General features: G+C 46.4%; 1 protein-coding gene across 8 annotated transcripts in view; it reads left to right on the forward strand.

Moving 5' to 3' along the window:
• CADPS (calcium dependent secretion activator) overlaps positions 1-18387 on the forward strand; it is a 411831-nt gene that overhangs the window by 359167 nt on the left and 34277 nt on the right. For all 8 annotated transcript variants that reach the window (XM_084902706.1, XM_084902705.1, XM_084902699.1 and 5 more), the window contains 2 exons: positions 9120-9152; positions 16049-16156. In XM_084902706.1, coding sequence (XP_084758832.1) covers positions 9120-9152; positions 16049-16156 — 141 coding nt within the window. The remainder of the gene's footprint in view (positions 1-9119; positions 9153-16048; positions 16157-18387) is intronic.

Here is an 18387-nt window from a genome sequence, read left to right on the forward strand (position 1 = left end):
TTTCTTTCAACCATTTAAAAATGTAGACACCATTTGTAGCTTGCAGGCCATACAAACACAGGCAATAGGATGGCTTTGGCCCATGGACCATCGTTGGCTGACCTTGTTCTAGTCCTGTAGTCTGCAAACTGCCGCTTGCAAGCCACATGCGGCTCTTTGGCCCCTTGAGTGTGGCTCTTCCACAAAATACCACGGCATGGGCAAGTCTATTTTGAAGAAGTGGCATTAGAAGAAGTTTAAGTTTAAAAAAATTTGGCTTTCAAAAGAAATTTCAATCGTTATACTGTTGATATTTGGCTCTGTTGACTAATGAGTTTGCCGACCACTGTGCTAGTCTGTTAAGGATAGATGAGAGCAGACTTGGCAGTCAACACTCAGTGAACCACAAGTGAGTTAAACACCTTTAATAATATTAGCCGATGCTTCTTGAGCTTTTACTGTGTCCCAGGCATTGTGTTGAGCACTTTACATGATGTCAACCCATTTAGCCTCACAAGCATTCTCTGAAGAAGATACTATATTATCCTCAGTTTGAAGATGAGATCGTAGAAGCTGTGGGAGGTTAAATAATGCTTCCCAAGGTCATTCAACTAGTAAGTGATGGCACATAATGAAAACCAAGAACTAGCTGACCCAATGCCCCTGTACGTCCCACAAAGCAGGCTCCCTTCTCCCCGACCCCAGGTGGCCGGTAGGTAATATCATTATTGAGCACATGAAAATCAGGTTGTTCATTAATGGTGTTTTTAAAATTTATTTCTTGTTGACATTATTAAAAATGTCTCCCATTTCCTCTACTTTTACCTCCCTCCATTCAGCCCCTCCCCCAGCCTAGCTCCTCCCACACTATTTCCTGTGTCCATGGGTTATGCATATATGCATTTATGTTTTTTTTATCTAATCTCTTCCCATCTCCTTTACCTTCCTCACCACTGAGATGTGTCATTCTGTTCCATGCATCCAAGCCCCTGAGCCTCTTTTGTTCATTGGGTTCCACATATAAGTGAGATCATGTGATGTTTATCTTTCTCTGACTGGCTTATTTTGCTTAAGCATGATACTCTCCAGGTCCATTCATGCTGTCACAAAGGGACCTCTTCTTTTTTACAGCCACAAAGTATTCCATTGAGTAAATATACCACAGCTTTTTTATCCATTCATCTACCAATGGGCACTTAAGTCTGTTTCCAAATGTTAGTATTGTAAATTGTGCACTATGAACATAGGGGTACATATATCCTTTCTGATTGGTATTTCGGGTTTTTTAGGATATATTTCTAGAAGTGAGATCACTGGGTCAAATGGCAGTTCTAAGTTTAACTTTTTGAGGAAGCTCCATACTGTTCTCCACAGTGGTTGCACCAGTCTGCATTCCCACCAGCAGTGCAGGAGGGTTCCTTTTTCTCCGCATCCTCACCAGCATTTGTTTGTTGATTTGTTGATGATTGCCATTTTGACAGTGTGAGATGGTACCTCATTGTCATTTTGATGAGCAGGTTTTCATGTCTCTTGGCCATCTGTATGTCCACTTTCAAAAAGTGTCTTTTTAGGTCTTTTACCCATTTTTTGATTGGATCATTTATCTTCTTTTTGTTAAGTTGTATGAGTTCCCTATAAATTTTGGAGATTAAACCCTTATCTGATATAACATTGGCAAACATGTCCTCCCATGCAGTGGGCTCTCTTGTTTTGTGGATGGTTTCTTTTGTGTGCAGAAGCTTTTATTTTGATGTGGTTCCCTTTGTTTATTTTCTCCTTAATTTCCATTGTCCTAGGAGCTGTATCAGTAAAGATATTGCTAAGACATATGTCTGATAGTTTGCTGCCTGTGGCTTCTTCTAAGATTTTTATGGTTTCCTGTGTTACATTTAAGTCCTTTATTCCATTTTTAGTTTATTTTTGTGTATGGCATAAGTTGTTGGTCTAGTTTCATTTTTTGGCATGTATCTGTGCAATTTTTCCAACACCGTTTATTGAAAAGACTGTCTTGACTCCATTATATGCTATTGCCTCCTTTGTCAAATATCAATTGAGCATATTGGCTCGGGTTGATTTCTGGGCTGGCTGCAGAAATTTTTAAAGCCAAGCCTTGTAGCCAATTTTGCTCGTCTCTTGAGATGGCGGTGTGGTCAGCGTTTCCAGGCAAAAGCGGAGAAATCAGCTCAGAGCCCTGGTGAAGTCAGACAGGCAGGGGTGGAGCATAAATTGTTTCCTTGGCTATTTTTTTTTTTTTTCTAAGAGACCGAGGGGAGGAAGGAGAGCTCGGGCAGTCACTAATGCAGTGCTATCTGTTCCGACTTTTCCCCTCCCATTTTTGAGTTTGACCTACCAGATTTCTGTTTGCAAAAAGGGCCTAATCTAGTTTTTTTGTTTGTTTGTTTTTTTGTGTGTGTTTTTTGACGGTGCATTGATTTAATAGTATCAAACCCTGAGGCCCGCGTGGTCTGCACCTGGGTTGCTTTTTCCCCTAATGAAGCCAGGGAAGTAGCTTAAGCCCCCGCCGAGCTTCCTATCAAAGCTCCACAATGATTAACTCAGGTCCCCTTATTAGGAGCAGGCAGAAGAAAATCCCTTAGTCATCGGCATTGTGAAAACCCCGGAATGGTGAGCGCTCAATGAAAAGATTACCTTGGGCACCTGAAAAATAATGGAAGCGCTCCATGGAGAACCCATTAAGCCTGTCTACACACGCTAAGTCAGGTGGAGGGCCGGGTAATTAACTGGGACATTCAGGCCAGAGAATCTGTGTTGGACCTTCTGCCCCAAATGAGTCAGTACAGATAATTATTCAAATCCTCAGACATGCTCCTGGAGAGGCCATTTTAGGTGGTGTCCACACACACACACACACACACACACACACACACACACACAGATCAAGACTGGTCCATAGAAGTGGTTTGATAGTGTATGTTTTTAACTGAGTAATAGCCATCCTAGGGATGGGAGGTCCAAAGGTGTCACTTCTTAGCTGGGTGACTTCAAGTCAAGTTGCTTCCTCGCTCTTCACCTCACTTTCTTCAACTGGAAAGAAGGAATGTTACTAGGACACCCTGTCCTCAAACGGCTGTTGTGAGGATTAAATACAACAAACGCAACATTCCTGGCTCCTCACCCGGCAAGTCCTCAGCACTCAGGAAGGGTTACTTCCAGATCTTAACTGTTGGCTGGCCACCACTCCTGCGAGAGCTGGGGACATCGTGCCTTCAGACAGTGTCTAAGAATGAGACCTGGGGCCGCAGAGCACAGCCTGCACCTGCAGCCACACCAGCAGGCTTCTCACTGTCGGCTTATCCCGGACCCTCACCCTCCATCCCCACAGCCCCTTCGGAGCTGCATCTCCTTCTCTAAATCCCTTTCCCAGCACTGGCTGTCTCCAGCGCGCAGGTGGGAGGGGGCTCCTGAAAACTACTAGAGAAAGGGTAGTCATCGTCCCACCAGAGGGGATGGTGAGAAAGCAGGGAGTCTCAGGAAATGAAGTCATATTTCTTGCCTCTCCTTCGAGGGTACTGGGGTCCCTGCTTAGATAGGGTGCCAGACCGGTGGCTGGGGCAAACCCCCCCCCTTCCCCTAACCCCCATGCCCAGGGCACATAGCTGGGTCCCAGAGAGCAGTAGGTAGGTGTCATTGAATCACAGAGCACGCTGGTCTAACGAACCCAGTGCGTTAGGGCAAGTTCAGCCATCCTGAGGTAGGGGCAGAGGGCTTTGCTGTCTGCCCCAGTGCGTCAAGGGCAAGTTCTCCGATGCCTTGGGGTGTTCACAGAATTGGCAGAGGGTGTGCCCGACCAGGAATCTGCTCAGACACCTGCTGGTAAGCTGGGGAGTTCCCAGCATCCTTGTTTTATGGTAAGAAAGTGCCTGTGGTCTAGAGGTGGGGCCGAGGAGCTACACCAGTGAGCCAGCGTGTCCCCTAATCAGGACAGGGACAGGTACTTTTTACTATGCACCCAGCACTGCTCTGCACGCTTGTCTAATCGCCTCATTCAACCCTCTCAGTGTCCCTTGAGTTACATTATTGTGGCCCCATTTGCAAAGGAGGCACAAAGAAACGAAGAAGCTTGCACAAAGTCACAGGAAATGGCAAAGCCCGAGTTCCAACCAGCAATCCCGCCCCATCTTCTTAGTCACGCCACTAGAGGATTTCTTTTAACATTTTTTTTTTTTTAAAGAGAGAGAAAATTACACACACACTTTTGAGAATCATGGGGAAAATACATGGTGACAAAATTCTATAAAGCAGGTAGTACGTTTTAAGACATTTATATTTTCATCAAATCATTGACATGTGATGGAAAATAGTTTTGTGTGGATTGTAAGGCCTGCTGTGGATCTGATCTGTGCGCGTGGGTTTCTAACATTGGAGATCATTTCTAAGGCTTGGGGGGGTGGGGTAGCTGACTCTTCCTCTCTGTGTAGAGCGCAGCTGGTAAATACATATTTCTAGGGCTGCTTAAAAGAAATAACGCATAAAGGTAGCACTGGGGACATTGAGCAGGAGGGACTCCAGGGACCAGAGCTCTGACCCTGCTTTTGCCAGTGCCCGCTCTGCTGTGTCTCACCACATCTGCTATGAAAACGAGCTGGTGGCAGCTGCCTGCCGCTCAAGAAGATGAGCATGAGAGAACAGGTCGCAGCTATGGAGGGAGCCTCGCATGGAGGGCTGGGCTCACACCCAGAGTATCCCATGGCCTTGGCCGGAGCTACCCACAGAGCAGGCCTCCTCATCCAGGGATGGCCCGCACCCGGCTGGACTGAGATGGGTGTCCGCACCTTCTTCGGGGCCCCTGTCATTTCTCTCATCATCTGGATGCTGTGCACCAGAAGGACCGTGGACAACACTCCACCTGCATTGCAGCCCTTGAGTAACTGCAGGAAGACTATGGTTGTCTTTGCCTTTAGCCCTTTTCCTGCAAGATGCCTCTGCTTGTACTCCCTCACCCATACCCTTCCAGACTCCCCTGTACCCTTATCAACACCCCTCTTAAAGCTCAATGCCCAGAACCAGAAATGGCCTACCAATAATAGGACCACAATTTTCTCTGAGCCAGTTTTTCCTGTTGTGATGGGACTGGAGGAAGATCGATAAGACCCTGTGCAAGTCAGCGGGTACCAGAGGGAAAAAGAAAAGACAAGTCTTAGGAACTGAAGGCGGCACCTGTAGCTGAGCGGATGGCTTTCATTTGTTGCCCAGAGCCTGCTCCGTCTTCTGAACTGCCTGGAAAGAAGCAGGATGTGACTGGTGTCATTCTCCGGATTGGAACGGCATGTCAGTGGTAAACGGAGAGTAGGCGTGTTTAAAGGTTGATCATTTCAGCTGCAGCAAAACTCCTACCAACTGCCAAGCACCAACTCCGTGGAGCGAAGGAGGCCATTTCCCACTGAGCCATTCTTTTGCCAGCACCTGCTCTGACCACCGATGCTTGACTTCCCTGCCTGATTCTGCCATTGGTGCGGAGATCAGGAGTTCCGAAGGGAAAATTGGGGCTCGGGGGTCCTGGCTTCTCCACCTCCTGGCTGAGGTCGTTAGCAAATAAATTCTTAAGTTCTGTGGGTTTTTGTGTTCTCAGTCATAGATCTGACTCACAGCCCCCACTTTCCAGGGTGGCTTAAAGAAGAAACTGCACAGCCTCCGCCAGTTGCTCAGTAGTTACAGTGTCAGCCTGCAGACTGAAGGGTCTCGGGTTTGATTCCCATCCAGAGCGTATACCTTGGTTGCAGGCTCAATCTCTGGTCCAGGTCAGGGTGTGTGCAGGAGGCAACCAATCAATGTGTCTCTCTCACATTGATGTTTCTCCCTCTCTCTCTCTATCTCTCTCTGTCTCCTCACTCCTTTCCATTCTTTCTAAAAATAAATGGAAAAAATATCCTTGGGTGAGGATTAACAACAAAATAATTTTTAAAAAATAATGTGCATATAAAAATGCTTTGCAATGTGGAAAACATCCTAAAAATGTTAGATGTTATTTTAAATGGGAAAGACTTGGGAGAAAGGAAAGCTACCTTTTTGCCCAAACTAAAATCTGGAACAGGAATGGAGAGGAATAATTTGGAGTTGTGAATCATTTAATAGAAGTATTATTTGTGAAAAATCGGGAACACGTTCCTCAAAGCTTTGAATGGCACAGAGCAGTTTGCTTCTCCTGCCAGCTTTACAGGGGGGCCAGCTTTATATAGAAACACTAGTGTCCCTGTGCACAAATTTGTGTACATTGAAAGAAAGTTGATTAGAACATTTTAATATCACTGTTCTCCCTTTCTCTATAATAGAAGTTTCAACCAAATTCATCATCGACAATGACAGATCAAAACACATGCGTGCGATTGGTGCCGGCAAGAGTTTTATATGTTATGTGCATGTGTGAATCAACTTAGCCTTTTATAGATATAGAATAAACTTGCTTAGTTAGACCTTCTTTCTGATTTAGCTAAACTTTTTCCAGCCCAGTGAAGCACCCCAGCTTCTCTTTCAGGTAATTGTCAGCAACACAACAGTAAATATCAACACAAAGCAGATTGTTTTTGTAGGTCACTCAGGGAGAACAAAGGGTAAAATATTTAACTGCAGCAATGTTTGACTATATTCTGTGCAGTGAGAAAACCTAAGGTCATTTTCAAGGTCCACTATTTCTTACTTCTCTTCAGTCAGGTCAAGTTTCTAAGCTTTCTAAATCTCTGTTGTCTTGCTAATGAAAAGACAATAGGATTCCACCAAGTCTCTTATATACCTACTCCAGGACATCTCTGAGGATCAAATGAGATGAGGCATGGAAAAATGCTTCACAGACATTTGGTTAAAATATAAAATGTTTGCACCTGGCTATAAAGTAAGTTCTGAAGAAACTCCAAGGAGGCTAGGTGCTAGGGAGAGGAAGCTGGGCATTGCTATGTGACGTCACTACTTGGCACCCACAGCCACCATTTCCAGGCTGGGCTAGACTGTGATCCACATTTGATGCCATGGGGTCTCAGCTGCAATTTGGTGAGGTGTTGCTCTGGGGTGGTGGTCTCACTTGGATAAGTCAAGTGTTGCTTTGTCGGTGCCAGGTCCATGGTGCCATTTCTCTGTAAATAGCCAGTGCATGTCACGGCAGCTCCTGCATTGACTGTCTTCCCCTTGGTGGTCAGTGCACATCATAGTGACCAGTCGGACAGTCAGACACTTAGTATATTAGCCTTTTATATATATAGATGTCTGCTTTCAGTGGCTTCTCAATCTGGTCATTCCTCTGCTGTTCCTCAACCATCCTGAAGCCAGAACTGCTCACTAGCCTTCTCTCCTTCCTTCCTGCTACAAATTTTCCCCAAGTGCTCTTTCAAAGACAGGTTCCAAGTGAGTTGCTGGGAAGATAGGCATGAGCGAGATATGCCAATCTATGAGAGACAGACATTGCACTGAAGTGCCTGGCCTGCGTGGCCATCAGGGCGGCGAAGGAAAAGTGTGGGGTCCGGGAGAAGCCGTTAGACAGAGGCCTGCAGATCGTCTTGGGTGCTGGTCGTGGCTCCGGAAGATGGGATGCTTTGCTCTCTCAATGATGAACCAATGTGTGCTTTAACATTCACAAGGCACTTCTACTATTTTTTTTTCACCTGATCAGGCTCTCAGCCCTACAAAGTGTTAGCACCCTAATGTAGAAATCTAGAAACCAAGACTAAGGCATAGAAGTGATTGTCCCAGGGCCAGCTGCTTCTGTCACTTATGGAACTTCTGACTCTAAACCCTAGGCTCCTTCCACCACACACGTGGGCTCATGGGTTTCTCACCCCTGGGAGGTGACATTTTGCAACATAGCTCTGGGAGAAGGGCAGGAGTGAAACCCTCCCTGGGTACTTTGATGTGGATGGAGGTGTGATTTCCGATATGGATCACAGCCCAGTGTCAAGGGGAAGCCTACCCTAGAGGGGAAAAGACACCCTAACTGCTGGGTGTGCATCGCCACCTTTGTGGTCGCCCATAATACTGGAAACCCTCTCTGACCCCAAATATAGCCCCGTAGTCTTACCTGTGCCTAAGAGGAACATGTGTGACCAAATGCGAGTCAGAATGAGACACATAGAACCTCTGCCGGACTCCCAGAGATGGTATTGCTCAAACCCCACTGTTGATGGGCCGAGGTTTGCGGAGGGATTTCACATCTTAGTTACTATTTGTTGCACGCTTACTATGTCCCAGGACTTTGTGACAGCGGAAGCAGGCTCTAGTAGGATCTCCATTTTGCAATGATGTGACTAAGCCTCAGAGAGATGAAGTAACTTGCCCAAGGTCACACAGCTAGCAAGTTGAAAAGGCAGAATTTGAACCTGCTCTGACTCCAAACTCCATGCTCTCCAACACTCTGCCAGACTATGTCTCCAAAAACTGAAAATAAATTTCATAGCCACTTCCTGCACTTCCTTCTGGGCTTTCTAGTATTTAAATCCAAGAGACACAGCAGCACCCTTGGGACAGTTTTGAAAGGCTCTAGTACCCCTTCTCACACCCACCCGCAGACACCCCCATCCCTCTGGGCTAAGGATGCCCACCCACCACATCCCTCTTCTTGAGGAGAGTTCATTGAAACTGAGAACTGAAGGATTCAATTCAGACAAACCTGCAGTCAAATCACACAAAGCCAAAGACTGCCTCCGGCCTTAGGTGCTTTTCTAGACTGGGGAGCTCTCCACTCCCCAGAGGGGTTTAGCTAGTCATTTTTCTGCCTTTTAAAGGGAGGGCTGATAATGCAAAGCTCCCACCCCAGCTACAGAATCTCAGTCAGGAAACTTCACTCTCTCTTTCTGTTCCTTTCTCTCTCTTCCCTCCACCCTCCCTCCCTTCCTTCCTTCGTTCTTTTTTCTCCTCCTCCTTCTCCTTCTCTCTCTGTCTCACACCACACACACACACACACACACACACACACACACACACACACTTTCTCTCTCAAGCAATAAATAGCTATGGCTTGGGGGGAAATAGCAAACAGCTTTTATTTTTTCATACCTTCCCATGTTTCCTGGCCAGCTCCAGGTGCCAGCGTATTGTTTTAACTCTGATGGGGATTCAGCATTGAGCTGTGAACAATTAAACGTAAACACCAGCCTCACTGCCCCAGCCTCACTGCCGTCCTCTTCTTTTCTTCTTAGGTGAAGGCAGCTTCCAAGTATGTGGATGTCCCTGTGAGTATACGCAAATTGTCTTTGTGGGTTTGGTTGTGTGTGTTTTTTTCTTTGTTTGCAAGGTTTTGTCTTGTTTTGCTTTGCTTCTATGAGAAGTTTGATGGTGCTGTTTTCGCAAGTTGCTGCTAAATTGTGTATTTTCCTGAACTGGATCACCAGAGGGGGGAGGCCAAGAACATTTCCTGGTAAAACCGTATCCGATGGGAAGAAGGTACGGTTTCTTTCCTCAGGGAGACGCATCCTAACTGAGGGTAAACCCAGCTTACTACGGTTTTTGTTTTCTTCAGTTCCTCTAACATATGTTGCTCAAACCCCACTGTTGATGGGCCACTCACCTCCCCACTGCATGCACCCCTTAGAAGTAGAATCATAACCTAGAAACGTGCATAGGATGCCGTATTTAAAAAATAAAAATAAATAAGTTCTGGATTTGTTCATTTTGGGGTCAGTTCTGCAATTGTTTTTCGGGAAACCTGACCACACTGTGTATGATTAGTGCAGACCTCATTAATGAGGAGAGCTCTCAAAGTTCACAGCCGAAGCACTTGGAGGTGCCCAGGATTTACATTTAAATTGAGGTTAAGTGCGCACATGGAGGCTAGCGGGCGGGATTACGTGTGGGGAACGGGACACGCTGGTAGGCGGGCTCTCCCTGCCGATTAGCAAAGCAAAATTGCGGAGACTTCAGTGTGCCCCAGTGAAGGGGAAGGCAAGTGATTCTGCATCTCCGTGCCTAACAAAAGAGGAGGGAGTCTATTATAAAATATTAAATTTAGAAAGCTTATCTCAACAGCCACCAAGGGGCTCGTACTGAACGTTTCTCATTCTGAACGTGGTTAAGTGCCCTCCTTGTTCAAATACTTATTTGCTAAAATTTGTGTTTTTCTAAAGGGATTTATATTAACATTTAAATTCATTTCCCCAGGAAGTTGAGTGTGTAATGGTTTATTGGCTTATTCCTCACAGGGAGGCAGAAATGGAAAATTGGAGTGAATTTGGCATTAGCATGTATTTTGTTTGTTTAATGGAAGCATGTACAATCAATAATGATGCTTTGAATTTATATAATATTTCTCATCGAGGGACCTCAGACTCCTTCACATAGATAATCCTTACAGTGAGGGAGAGAAACGTTAAGCAATTTATTTTCCCAAGCCCCAAACTCTAAACTTCCAGTTCACAGGGAGCAAACTATCCACATTCTCTGGGACTGTTTCTCCATCCTTAAAACAAGGATAATAATACTCAAGACGCGGGTTAGCTGTGCAGATGAAATGGCACACGTGTGTGGAAGCCTGGGCACCACGCCTGGCCCTCATCAGACCTTTCAGCTGCGGGAGCAGGGCACGTGGCGGGGTGGGCGTGCGAGGCCCACAATCCAGTGCAGGAGCCTGGGATGGAGGCAGGACTGGCTGATGACAGTAGCTCTGGCCTGCCATGGTCTTCAACAGTAATAGAAACTGGAATTCTAGGCTCATAACTCAAAGATCTGGTGGCTAAGGTTTGTTTTCTGTCGCCTCAAAGAAGAGGGAAGATCACGCCAGCGAGGGTAGAACAGGTGAGGAGCGGGCAAGGTCCAAATACGCAGAGAAATGTGATCGGGCAATTGGTACGAACCGATTGGCATTTGGGGGAGGTCAGGAAAGTCCAAAATTGGCGGTGTCCTGTGGTTCAGGTTGATGGTAAAGTGGAGGGGAAAATGCATAGCAAAAGAGCCCTGCTCTGTAGGCATCCAGTGTCCAGAGATGGGTTTGTGCCACAGCGGAAGCCTCGCTGGGCTCTGGGGGAACAAAAGGAATTAGGGAGTCTCCGCGCTCTAGGGCGGCTTTGGGGAAAGGAAGCAGCGTGTCCCCAAATGTGGCACACTTACCGATGCTGGTGACAGCGGAAGCCACGCCTTTGAAAGCCCACTCTGTGCGGGGCACCTGCTAAGCACTTTATACTCAATCTCGACAGCAACCCCACTTTAATGGTGAGGACACTGAGGCCTGGGGAGGCTCACTTCCGCAGGGTCCCAGCTGCTAAGTGGCGGAGCTGAGATCTCAGCCAGGGCTCTTCACACTGTGCCACCTGCCAGATGGTGGTAGTGAGTGGGCAGATGAACGTCTTTATTTGGTTAATTGAGTAATTGCTGTACTTTAGTATTGGAAAAACTAAAAATCATGACTTTACCAATTACTATGGCTTAGAAAAAAACAAAAAGATAAACTTTAAAATTAAGTTGACTAAAGTGTGCTTTATAGCAAATACCATTATTGTGATATTGTAAATTATCACTATATTTTTATGTATTGTAAATTATCATAATTTACAATATGATAAAATGAGTAACACTAATATTAGAATAATTATATAGCAATAATAGTATAAGTAATGTTTTCATCAATAAACAATTTTAGAGAAAATAATAGTGTACAGAAGACATATTCTACATGTACATTGTTTACATGTAGTAAATAATAGTAATCACTCACTTCTCAAAACCACGCTGCGAGGGGTAATGTTTTCAGCCTGATCCACAGCTGAGGAGAGGAGGGAGGTTAGTTGCCTGCCCAGGGTGTCCCTGCCGGGAAGCAGGAGTGTGCGGTCAGGTGCTCGCCCTTTGACTAAGTGGAGGGAGCCTCCTGGCACTGGCCCCCAAGAAAGAGCCCAACTCTGTGCATTTCTTCCCAACTCTGTCCTCGGGGAGGGCACATGAGCAGCAACAGCTCGGCCACAGAGAGAGTATTTACACCATGGGCACTGATGAGCACTACAATCCAGGGTCTGTTGTTTGTGTTGTTGTGTGTTGCCGTTTTGAAGAGCCAGTGTACCAGCACACCAGTGGCCATTGCCTGTGGAATCAGCAGTCCCCAAACCAGAATGTGCAGCAGTCATACTTGGCAAGGATTTGGGTCTTACCTGGCTTGGTTTTTAAAGAGAGGTTTCTAGCCCCTTGTCTCCGGAGATGCTGACTCAGTAGTTCTGGGGTGGAACTTGGAGGTCTCTTTCTCAAGCTCCCCACGTGATTCTGAGAGGCAGTCCAAGCTTGGGAGTTGGTGGGCTCCATCGGGGATTCTCCACCTTGCCTACATATTGGAAACACCTGGGGAGCTTTTTACACCCGTTAGTGCAACGTTGCTTGCCAAATTAAAACAATCTGGGGTGTGGGGTCTCGGCATCGGTGTTTTGAAAGCTCCCCAGGTCCTTGTCTTCTGTAACCAGGCTTAACAACTATTGGGTAAAATCATCTCCCAGGTTGTTTCTAGCTCTGAAGACTGAGTTCCTTTGCGTGGCTCTCTGAGGTTGGCACGTGGTTCGCTGGTTTGTTCTATGTGGGAATTAGTAGTTAGTTAGAGACTTGTCTCTTAATTATCCACATTAATGGAGAGAGGCATTATTGCCATCCACTGAAAATGTGGCATAAATCCCAAAGCATCTCTTTGTCTTAGACGAAGCGTTCGAACATGGTATCCATAGCAGGTTTGTCTTCCCAATTAGGGCTTGATCAGGGTGCTGACAATCTGAATCTGTTTTCTCAAACTCAGAGGCATCCTGGCAGGAACAAACCCGGATTTAAATGCCTTTTCTTTTTTTTTTTCTAAGCCACAGAGTGGATCCTTCACAATGATATCTTCACCATGGTTAACTCAGTGGATAGAGTTAACTATACCAAGATGAATGCATTTGTTGTTTATTTCATGCCCAAGCCACGTATACAATAAGCCCTGTAATTGTGGGGCATTAAAACCACTGCCTAGCGTTTTCCCCACTGTTTGTAGATAGCAATGTGGTATCAAGCCTAATTTCTCTAATAGCATCGGTTGTTTAGCCAAGAAAAATTTCCATCTATAATTACAAGTTAGCTTGTTTGTGTGTAAACAGTTTTTATTTTAACCATTTGGTTGGAAATCTACTTAAAACGCATTACACATCTCCCCTGCCTTTACAAATAGGGAACTGGCCATGCTTCAGCGTCTCCTCCGTGACAGAGGATCATGCTGGGACTGACTCCGGGGTGTAGGGTAGCTTGCCTCTCCCAGACCCCAGCCGGGGTGGCCCTGCACTTGGGGAGCTACAGTCCCGCAGCCTTTTCCCCACACACAGGGCCCCAGGGAAAGCAGGAGCCCTCTATTATCAACACACCCCTCGCTGGCCCCCAATGGGATGGAAAGCTGATTAGAAAGGAAGATGGTTGTGAGTGGGGGCCTGAGGACTCTATTAAAAAAAAAACCTATACATTTTCCTGTAGAGATTTTGTCGTTTTTATTTTGATGGTGGTTTCTCTGAGGCCCATTCCCCCCCCCCCCCCCGCCCTGATTCCAAAGTAGATTATAAAGGTAGGTAAGTTTATATAGTAATATATGGCTTTTAAAGCACTTTAACATACTTTATTTTAGCTGATAATCATACTAATGCTCAAGGTAAGTAGGGAGCTTTTAATCCCATTTTACAGATGGTATAACTAAGGCCTGAAGAAATTGAAATGATTTTCACAAGTTTTCATTTGTGGGGGATCCAATAAAAAGCCAGGTACAGTAAGTCCTCATTTAATGTCATCAATAGGTTCTGGTAACTGTGACTTTAAGTAAAATGACAACAAAAAAAAAACCAATTTTGGCATGGCTAATGGATATAAACAAGAGTTCAGTTCCAGGGACATCTTGTCAGCGTTATAACAGAAAGACATAGAAGTGGAGGACCTGCTGCAGAGTGACTGAGAGCTTTGGGAAGGAGGTGGGATGGACTTATTTATTCATGGATTTGTTCATTCAGCAAATATGTACCAAGCACCTACCGAGTACCAGGCATCAACCTATGTGCTGAGGATACAGTGGGAAATAGAGCAAATAAAGTCCCTGCAGTCATGGATTTTATGTTCTAGTTATCCAAGAGAGGCAAAGACAGGAGCTATATCCATAGTACAATGTCAGATACTGGTGAGTGCTATGACAAAAAATTAAACACAGTCGAGAAATAGAGAATTATGGAGTTTGTTTGTTTTTTAACTACCTGGGGAGATGAATCATCTTGTGTAGGTTGTTTTTTTTTTAATCAAAGTTTTTTTTAATTTTTATTTTTTTAATATATTTAATTGATTTTTTTTACAGAGAGGAAGGGAAAGGAATAGAGAGTCAGAAACATCGATGAAAGAGAAACATCGATCAGCTGCCTCCTGCACACCCCCCCACCAGGGATGTGCCCGCAACCAGGGTACATGCCCTTGACCAGAATCAAACCTGGGACCCTTGAGTCTGCTGGCTCTATCCACTGAGCCAAACCAGTCTCGGCATTAATCAAAGTTTTTAAAACTTAAATGCCCCTTTGAGGATAGCAAATGTGGTGAAAATACCAATTACTGTAGATGGCTGTTTCTATCATGGAGGGTCACTGACTGGTCTGCAGGCTTTGGCTCTGGCTTTGGGTCTTTGCTCTCCTGTGGCTGCGTGTGTCCTGGAAAAGGCCACGTCTGCCACCAGCAGCACCAGGAAAAAATGGAAACAGTAATAGTAAGTGTCTCAGGTCCCCCAGGTAGGGGTCCCTCCCCCTACAGAGACGCCTTTTGATGCTCCAAAGGGAGAGGAGGACAGAGGTGCCTTGAGAACAGAGAGCTCTCGCTTCCATCCCATTGGAGAACCCCTGTGGCTGCCCATCATAAAGCTGCCGCAATTACAGGCCCGTCACAGAGCCTGCTCAATCCGTTCCATGAAAATTGCTTGAAAGCCTAACGGTTGACTGCTGTGGCTTTGGGTTGTCTTCGTTGTTTTTCAAATTAATACCTTGTCATTGTTTCAGCAGGTGTTAAGAAATGTTACTAGCATCCCAGGGGCCAGGCATTGGCCCTTTGCTTGATAATTGTTTGCTTTGTATTTGAAAAATATACAGTCCTACTGTTTCCAAACCTTCCTCATTTTCACCCTGGAAATTACACAGAAGTGTTAACTAACTTCAATTTGCAGCGCTTGACAGTCCCGTCTTGTAGAGAAATGATACTTTGTGATCTAAGGTAAATCACAGTAATGAAAGCTAATCTTTTTAGTTATTAGCAAACATACATATCTGCTGTGGGAACTTAAGGGGTTTGTGGCAGCTCTCCTAATGACCCGTATTACCGCGTTCTAATAGGTGTCTTTGGAGATAACTTTGATTACGATATGTCAAGCAGTGTGCATTCTGAATTTCTTTTTTTTTTCTTCTTATAATAAATCATTTCCTATACTGTAAGAACCACCAGCTTACCTTTCCAGAAAATCTAATTTATTTAAAAATCAAATCCTTCGCCCCTGCCTTTTTTCTTTCTTTCTTTCTTTTTTTTTTTTTTCAATTCTTGGACTATAAGCTGCACCCAGGAGTGAAGACAAATGGTTGAATGCCTCCTGAGTAAACTGATGAGGAAATACTACATACTCCGGTTAAATTACCCCCAAAATGTGACTTGGACAGGTGGAAGGGGTATAGATCAAACTCTGATTTCTTTACTTAGCACTTCCTTAATGTTTTTCAAAGGAAAGGGGGCCGGGGAAGCTGTCACCTTTCCGATGTGACAGTAAGGAGAGACCATGGAAGACAGAGTACCTGTGGGTATTTTTTAAAGGGGAAGAGGGTTCAAGCCAAAGAAAAGCCAGATAATGTCTCTAGGTGACCCAGTGAATGCTGATTCCTTAGAGTATCTTTGCCAGAAGAAAAATTAATAGTAGAAAAATATGTATAAAACCCTGTAATCCCGACTCCCTTCTTAGCCAGGTTTGATTTCCAGCAAGTGCAGAAGGCTCCAATACCCATTCTGACCAGTCTGTGCTGGGAACAGCTGTGACATACACCACGGAGAGCTTAGAACTCCCGCCAGAGGGTGGGAGAGGGGGGAGAGGAATATGCAGGGGTGAATTCCCTTCTCATGTTTTCCTGTTTCTTTGCAGAAACCCGGGATGGACGTGGCCGATGCCTACGTGACTTTCGTCCGCCACTCTCAGGATGTCCTCCGTGATAAGGTCAATGAGGAGATGTACATAGAAAGGTTATTTGATGTAAGTAGATGCCTCCTCCTCCTTGCAGACCAAGGAGGAGACCCTCCAAAATGTGACAAAATAAGAGACAGGAGGATAAGTCACATTTTGAGAAACATGGATTGGTCCCAACTCAAACAAAATCTTCTCCTCTCCCTCCGCCTCAGGCTTGTATCTGTCGTGTGTCTGTTCGGAGGCCACCCTGGAGTGGCGTGTCTCAGCCCCGATCTGTGTGACGCGCAGCCTCTCGGCACGCAGGCTCGGTCCTGCGGGACGCTTGGGGGCAGCTTTCTCTAACTGGCAGACACCTTTCCTGGTCGTGGCTCTCTTCCTTGCAATCTGGCCTTGCTTTAGGGGATAGTCTCCTGGGGAGGCTGAGCCAGCTCCCCTCCGGGTGGGGGGTGGGGAGGGCGGACCCTCCCGGACACCAGCTGTGGCGTGCAGATATGCATTGTTACCACTTCCAAAAGGGTTCTGTTCCTGGGAGACCAGAGATCCTCCCTTAGCCCTGGGTTTTGGCAGACGTGTTAGAGCTGCTCGGTCAGTTGCCATTCTAAGCCCACCCTCCCCCTGGAAAACCTGGGACAAAGGGCACGCCCATCGGGCTGCAGACCCAAACTGAACTTCAGGCGCACAGCTCTCCCAGGGCTCACGGTGGCCTCTCTCCTACTGCGCTCCCAGAGCCAGCCACTGCGCCAAGAGGTTTAAAAGGGAATCTGCTTTGGTCTCAAATCGCCCACCTCTCTCGGGCCAAAGCAGGCGGGACGGGACTCTCGGATGAAGCCAGATATGTTGCTTCCAGCTTCTGCCGAATTTGCCAGTGTAGACCCGGCCAGAGTGCAGGGACGCGGACGCCTTGTCTCGTGTGGCTCTCTCTCTCACGGTGCCGCCTCCTTCTGTCTCGTGCAGCGTGCGCTCCTCCTGTCCAGGTTCCTGTTCCTTCGGTGCCAGCAGCCCGAACATTAATGTTGGGTCTACAATGGGATCCGTGTTTCTGTATTTTCCCGTGACTGTGTTCCGTTTGCATTGCATTCGCGTGTATGTGTGTTTTTGTTCCGCGGCGCGGTGAGCTCATTGTTGGCACTGCTGAGGGTACGGCAGCTCCTGACTTGTATCTGCCTTGTCTTCCAGCTCATTTGCTTTCCTCGTGCGCTGAAAAGGCCCCTTTCTTTCTTTTCTTTTCTTTTTTTTTTCTTTTTCTTTCCCCGATCACCCGCTTTCTGTGCTCAGTATCGCTCCTTCCTCCTCCGCACCTCCTTTCTCCGAGAAACCCTTCTTCCTTCTAATTCCCACCCGTCCGTCCCCCTCTCTCGGGTTAAAATGGAACTTATCTCTCATGTCAACTGTTTTATCACATTACGCCAAATGGCATGGATCAGAATCAAATAATCTTCCTGTGTACATCTTCTAGCATGACCCGCACCCACTGAGAATGCCTGCTGCCTGCCCCGAGCTCTGGGCGGGGCGGGCCCTCCCCCTGCCTGCATGCGGCCTTGATGACAGTCCGAGCCCAGAATGCCCGGGGGGACGGTCACCCACCCCATAGGCATTGAAAACAGCCAGGCAGCACCCTGGGGTCTCCACTGAACTAAATTCCAAAACACCCATTTTCCAGAAGCCTGTGGATTGTTCTTTTCAATGCCTAGGTTGCCTTTTCCCCCCTTCGATCAGTATCTTCCGACTCTCAGTTTTGTGTGGCCTCTGTGTGCGTGTGCCTGTGTGAGCGTGTGTGCGAACAACAACCTCGTGCTCTCAAAAAGTTTAAAACAACGGGCACTGAATTGGACGTTGAATCTGCAATTGCGCCTGCCCCTTCATTAACAACTAGCCCACGCTGCCCTCTTTGGGTTTTTTTTTTTTTTAATTAGAAGGGCAAGGGGCCATTTGTTTAAGGTAGCCCTCTCGAAGGCAGCCGGGCAAATTGTCCTCTTCTGTGACCTTTTTCAAGGGAACGTGCAGCTGAATTATTTGCAAAGTGAAGAGTCCAGGCGTGGCTCGCACAGATGGCAAAAGCAGACTCGTCCGACTAACCGAAGAAGGCAGGCAAACTCAAGCCCTCGGGCCTTTCGTGTGAATTAATAATGAAAAGGAAAAGGAGTAATGAAAAACAAAAATGAATACAGTATGTTTTTCAGGAAGCAAGTTATGCTTAAGGGGATGCAAAAATCCACAAACATCCCGGTCCCCTGTTGAATTACACACTGACCAGCACGGACCGGCCTCAGCCACGTGGTGAGATCCCCCACCATTCA

The sequence above is a fragment of the Pipistrellus hanaki genome (assembly GCF_964339955.1).
Source record: "Pipistrellus hanaki genome assembly, chromosome: 13".
In the NCBI taxonomy this organism is placed as follows: Eukaryota; Metazoa; Chordata; class Mammalia; order Chiroptera; family Vespertilionidae; genus Pipistrellus; species Pipistrellus hanaki.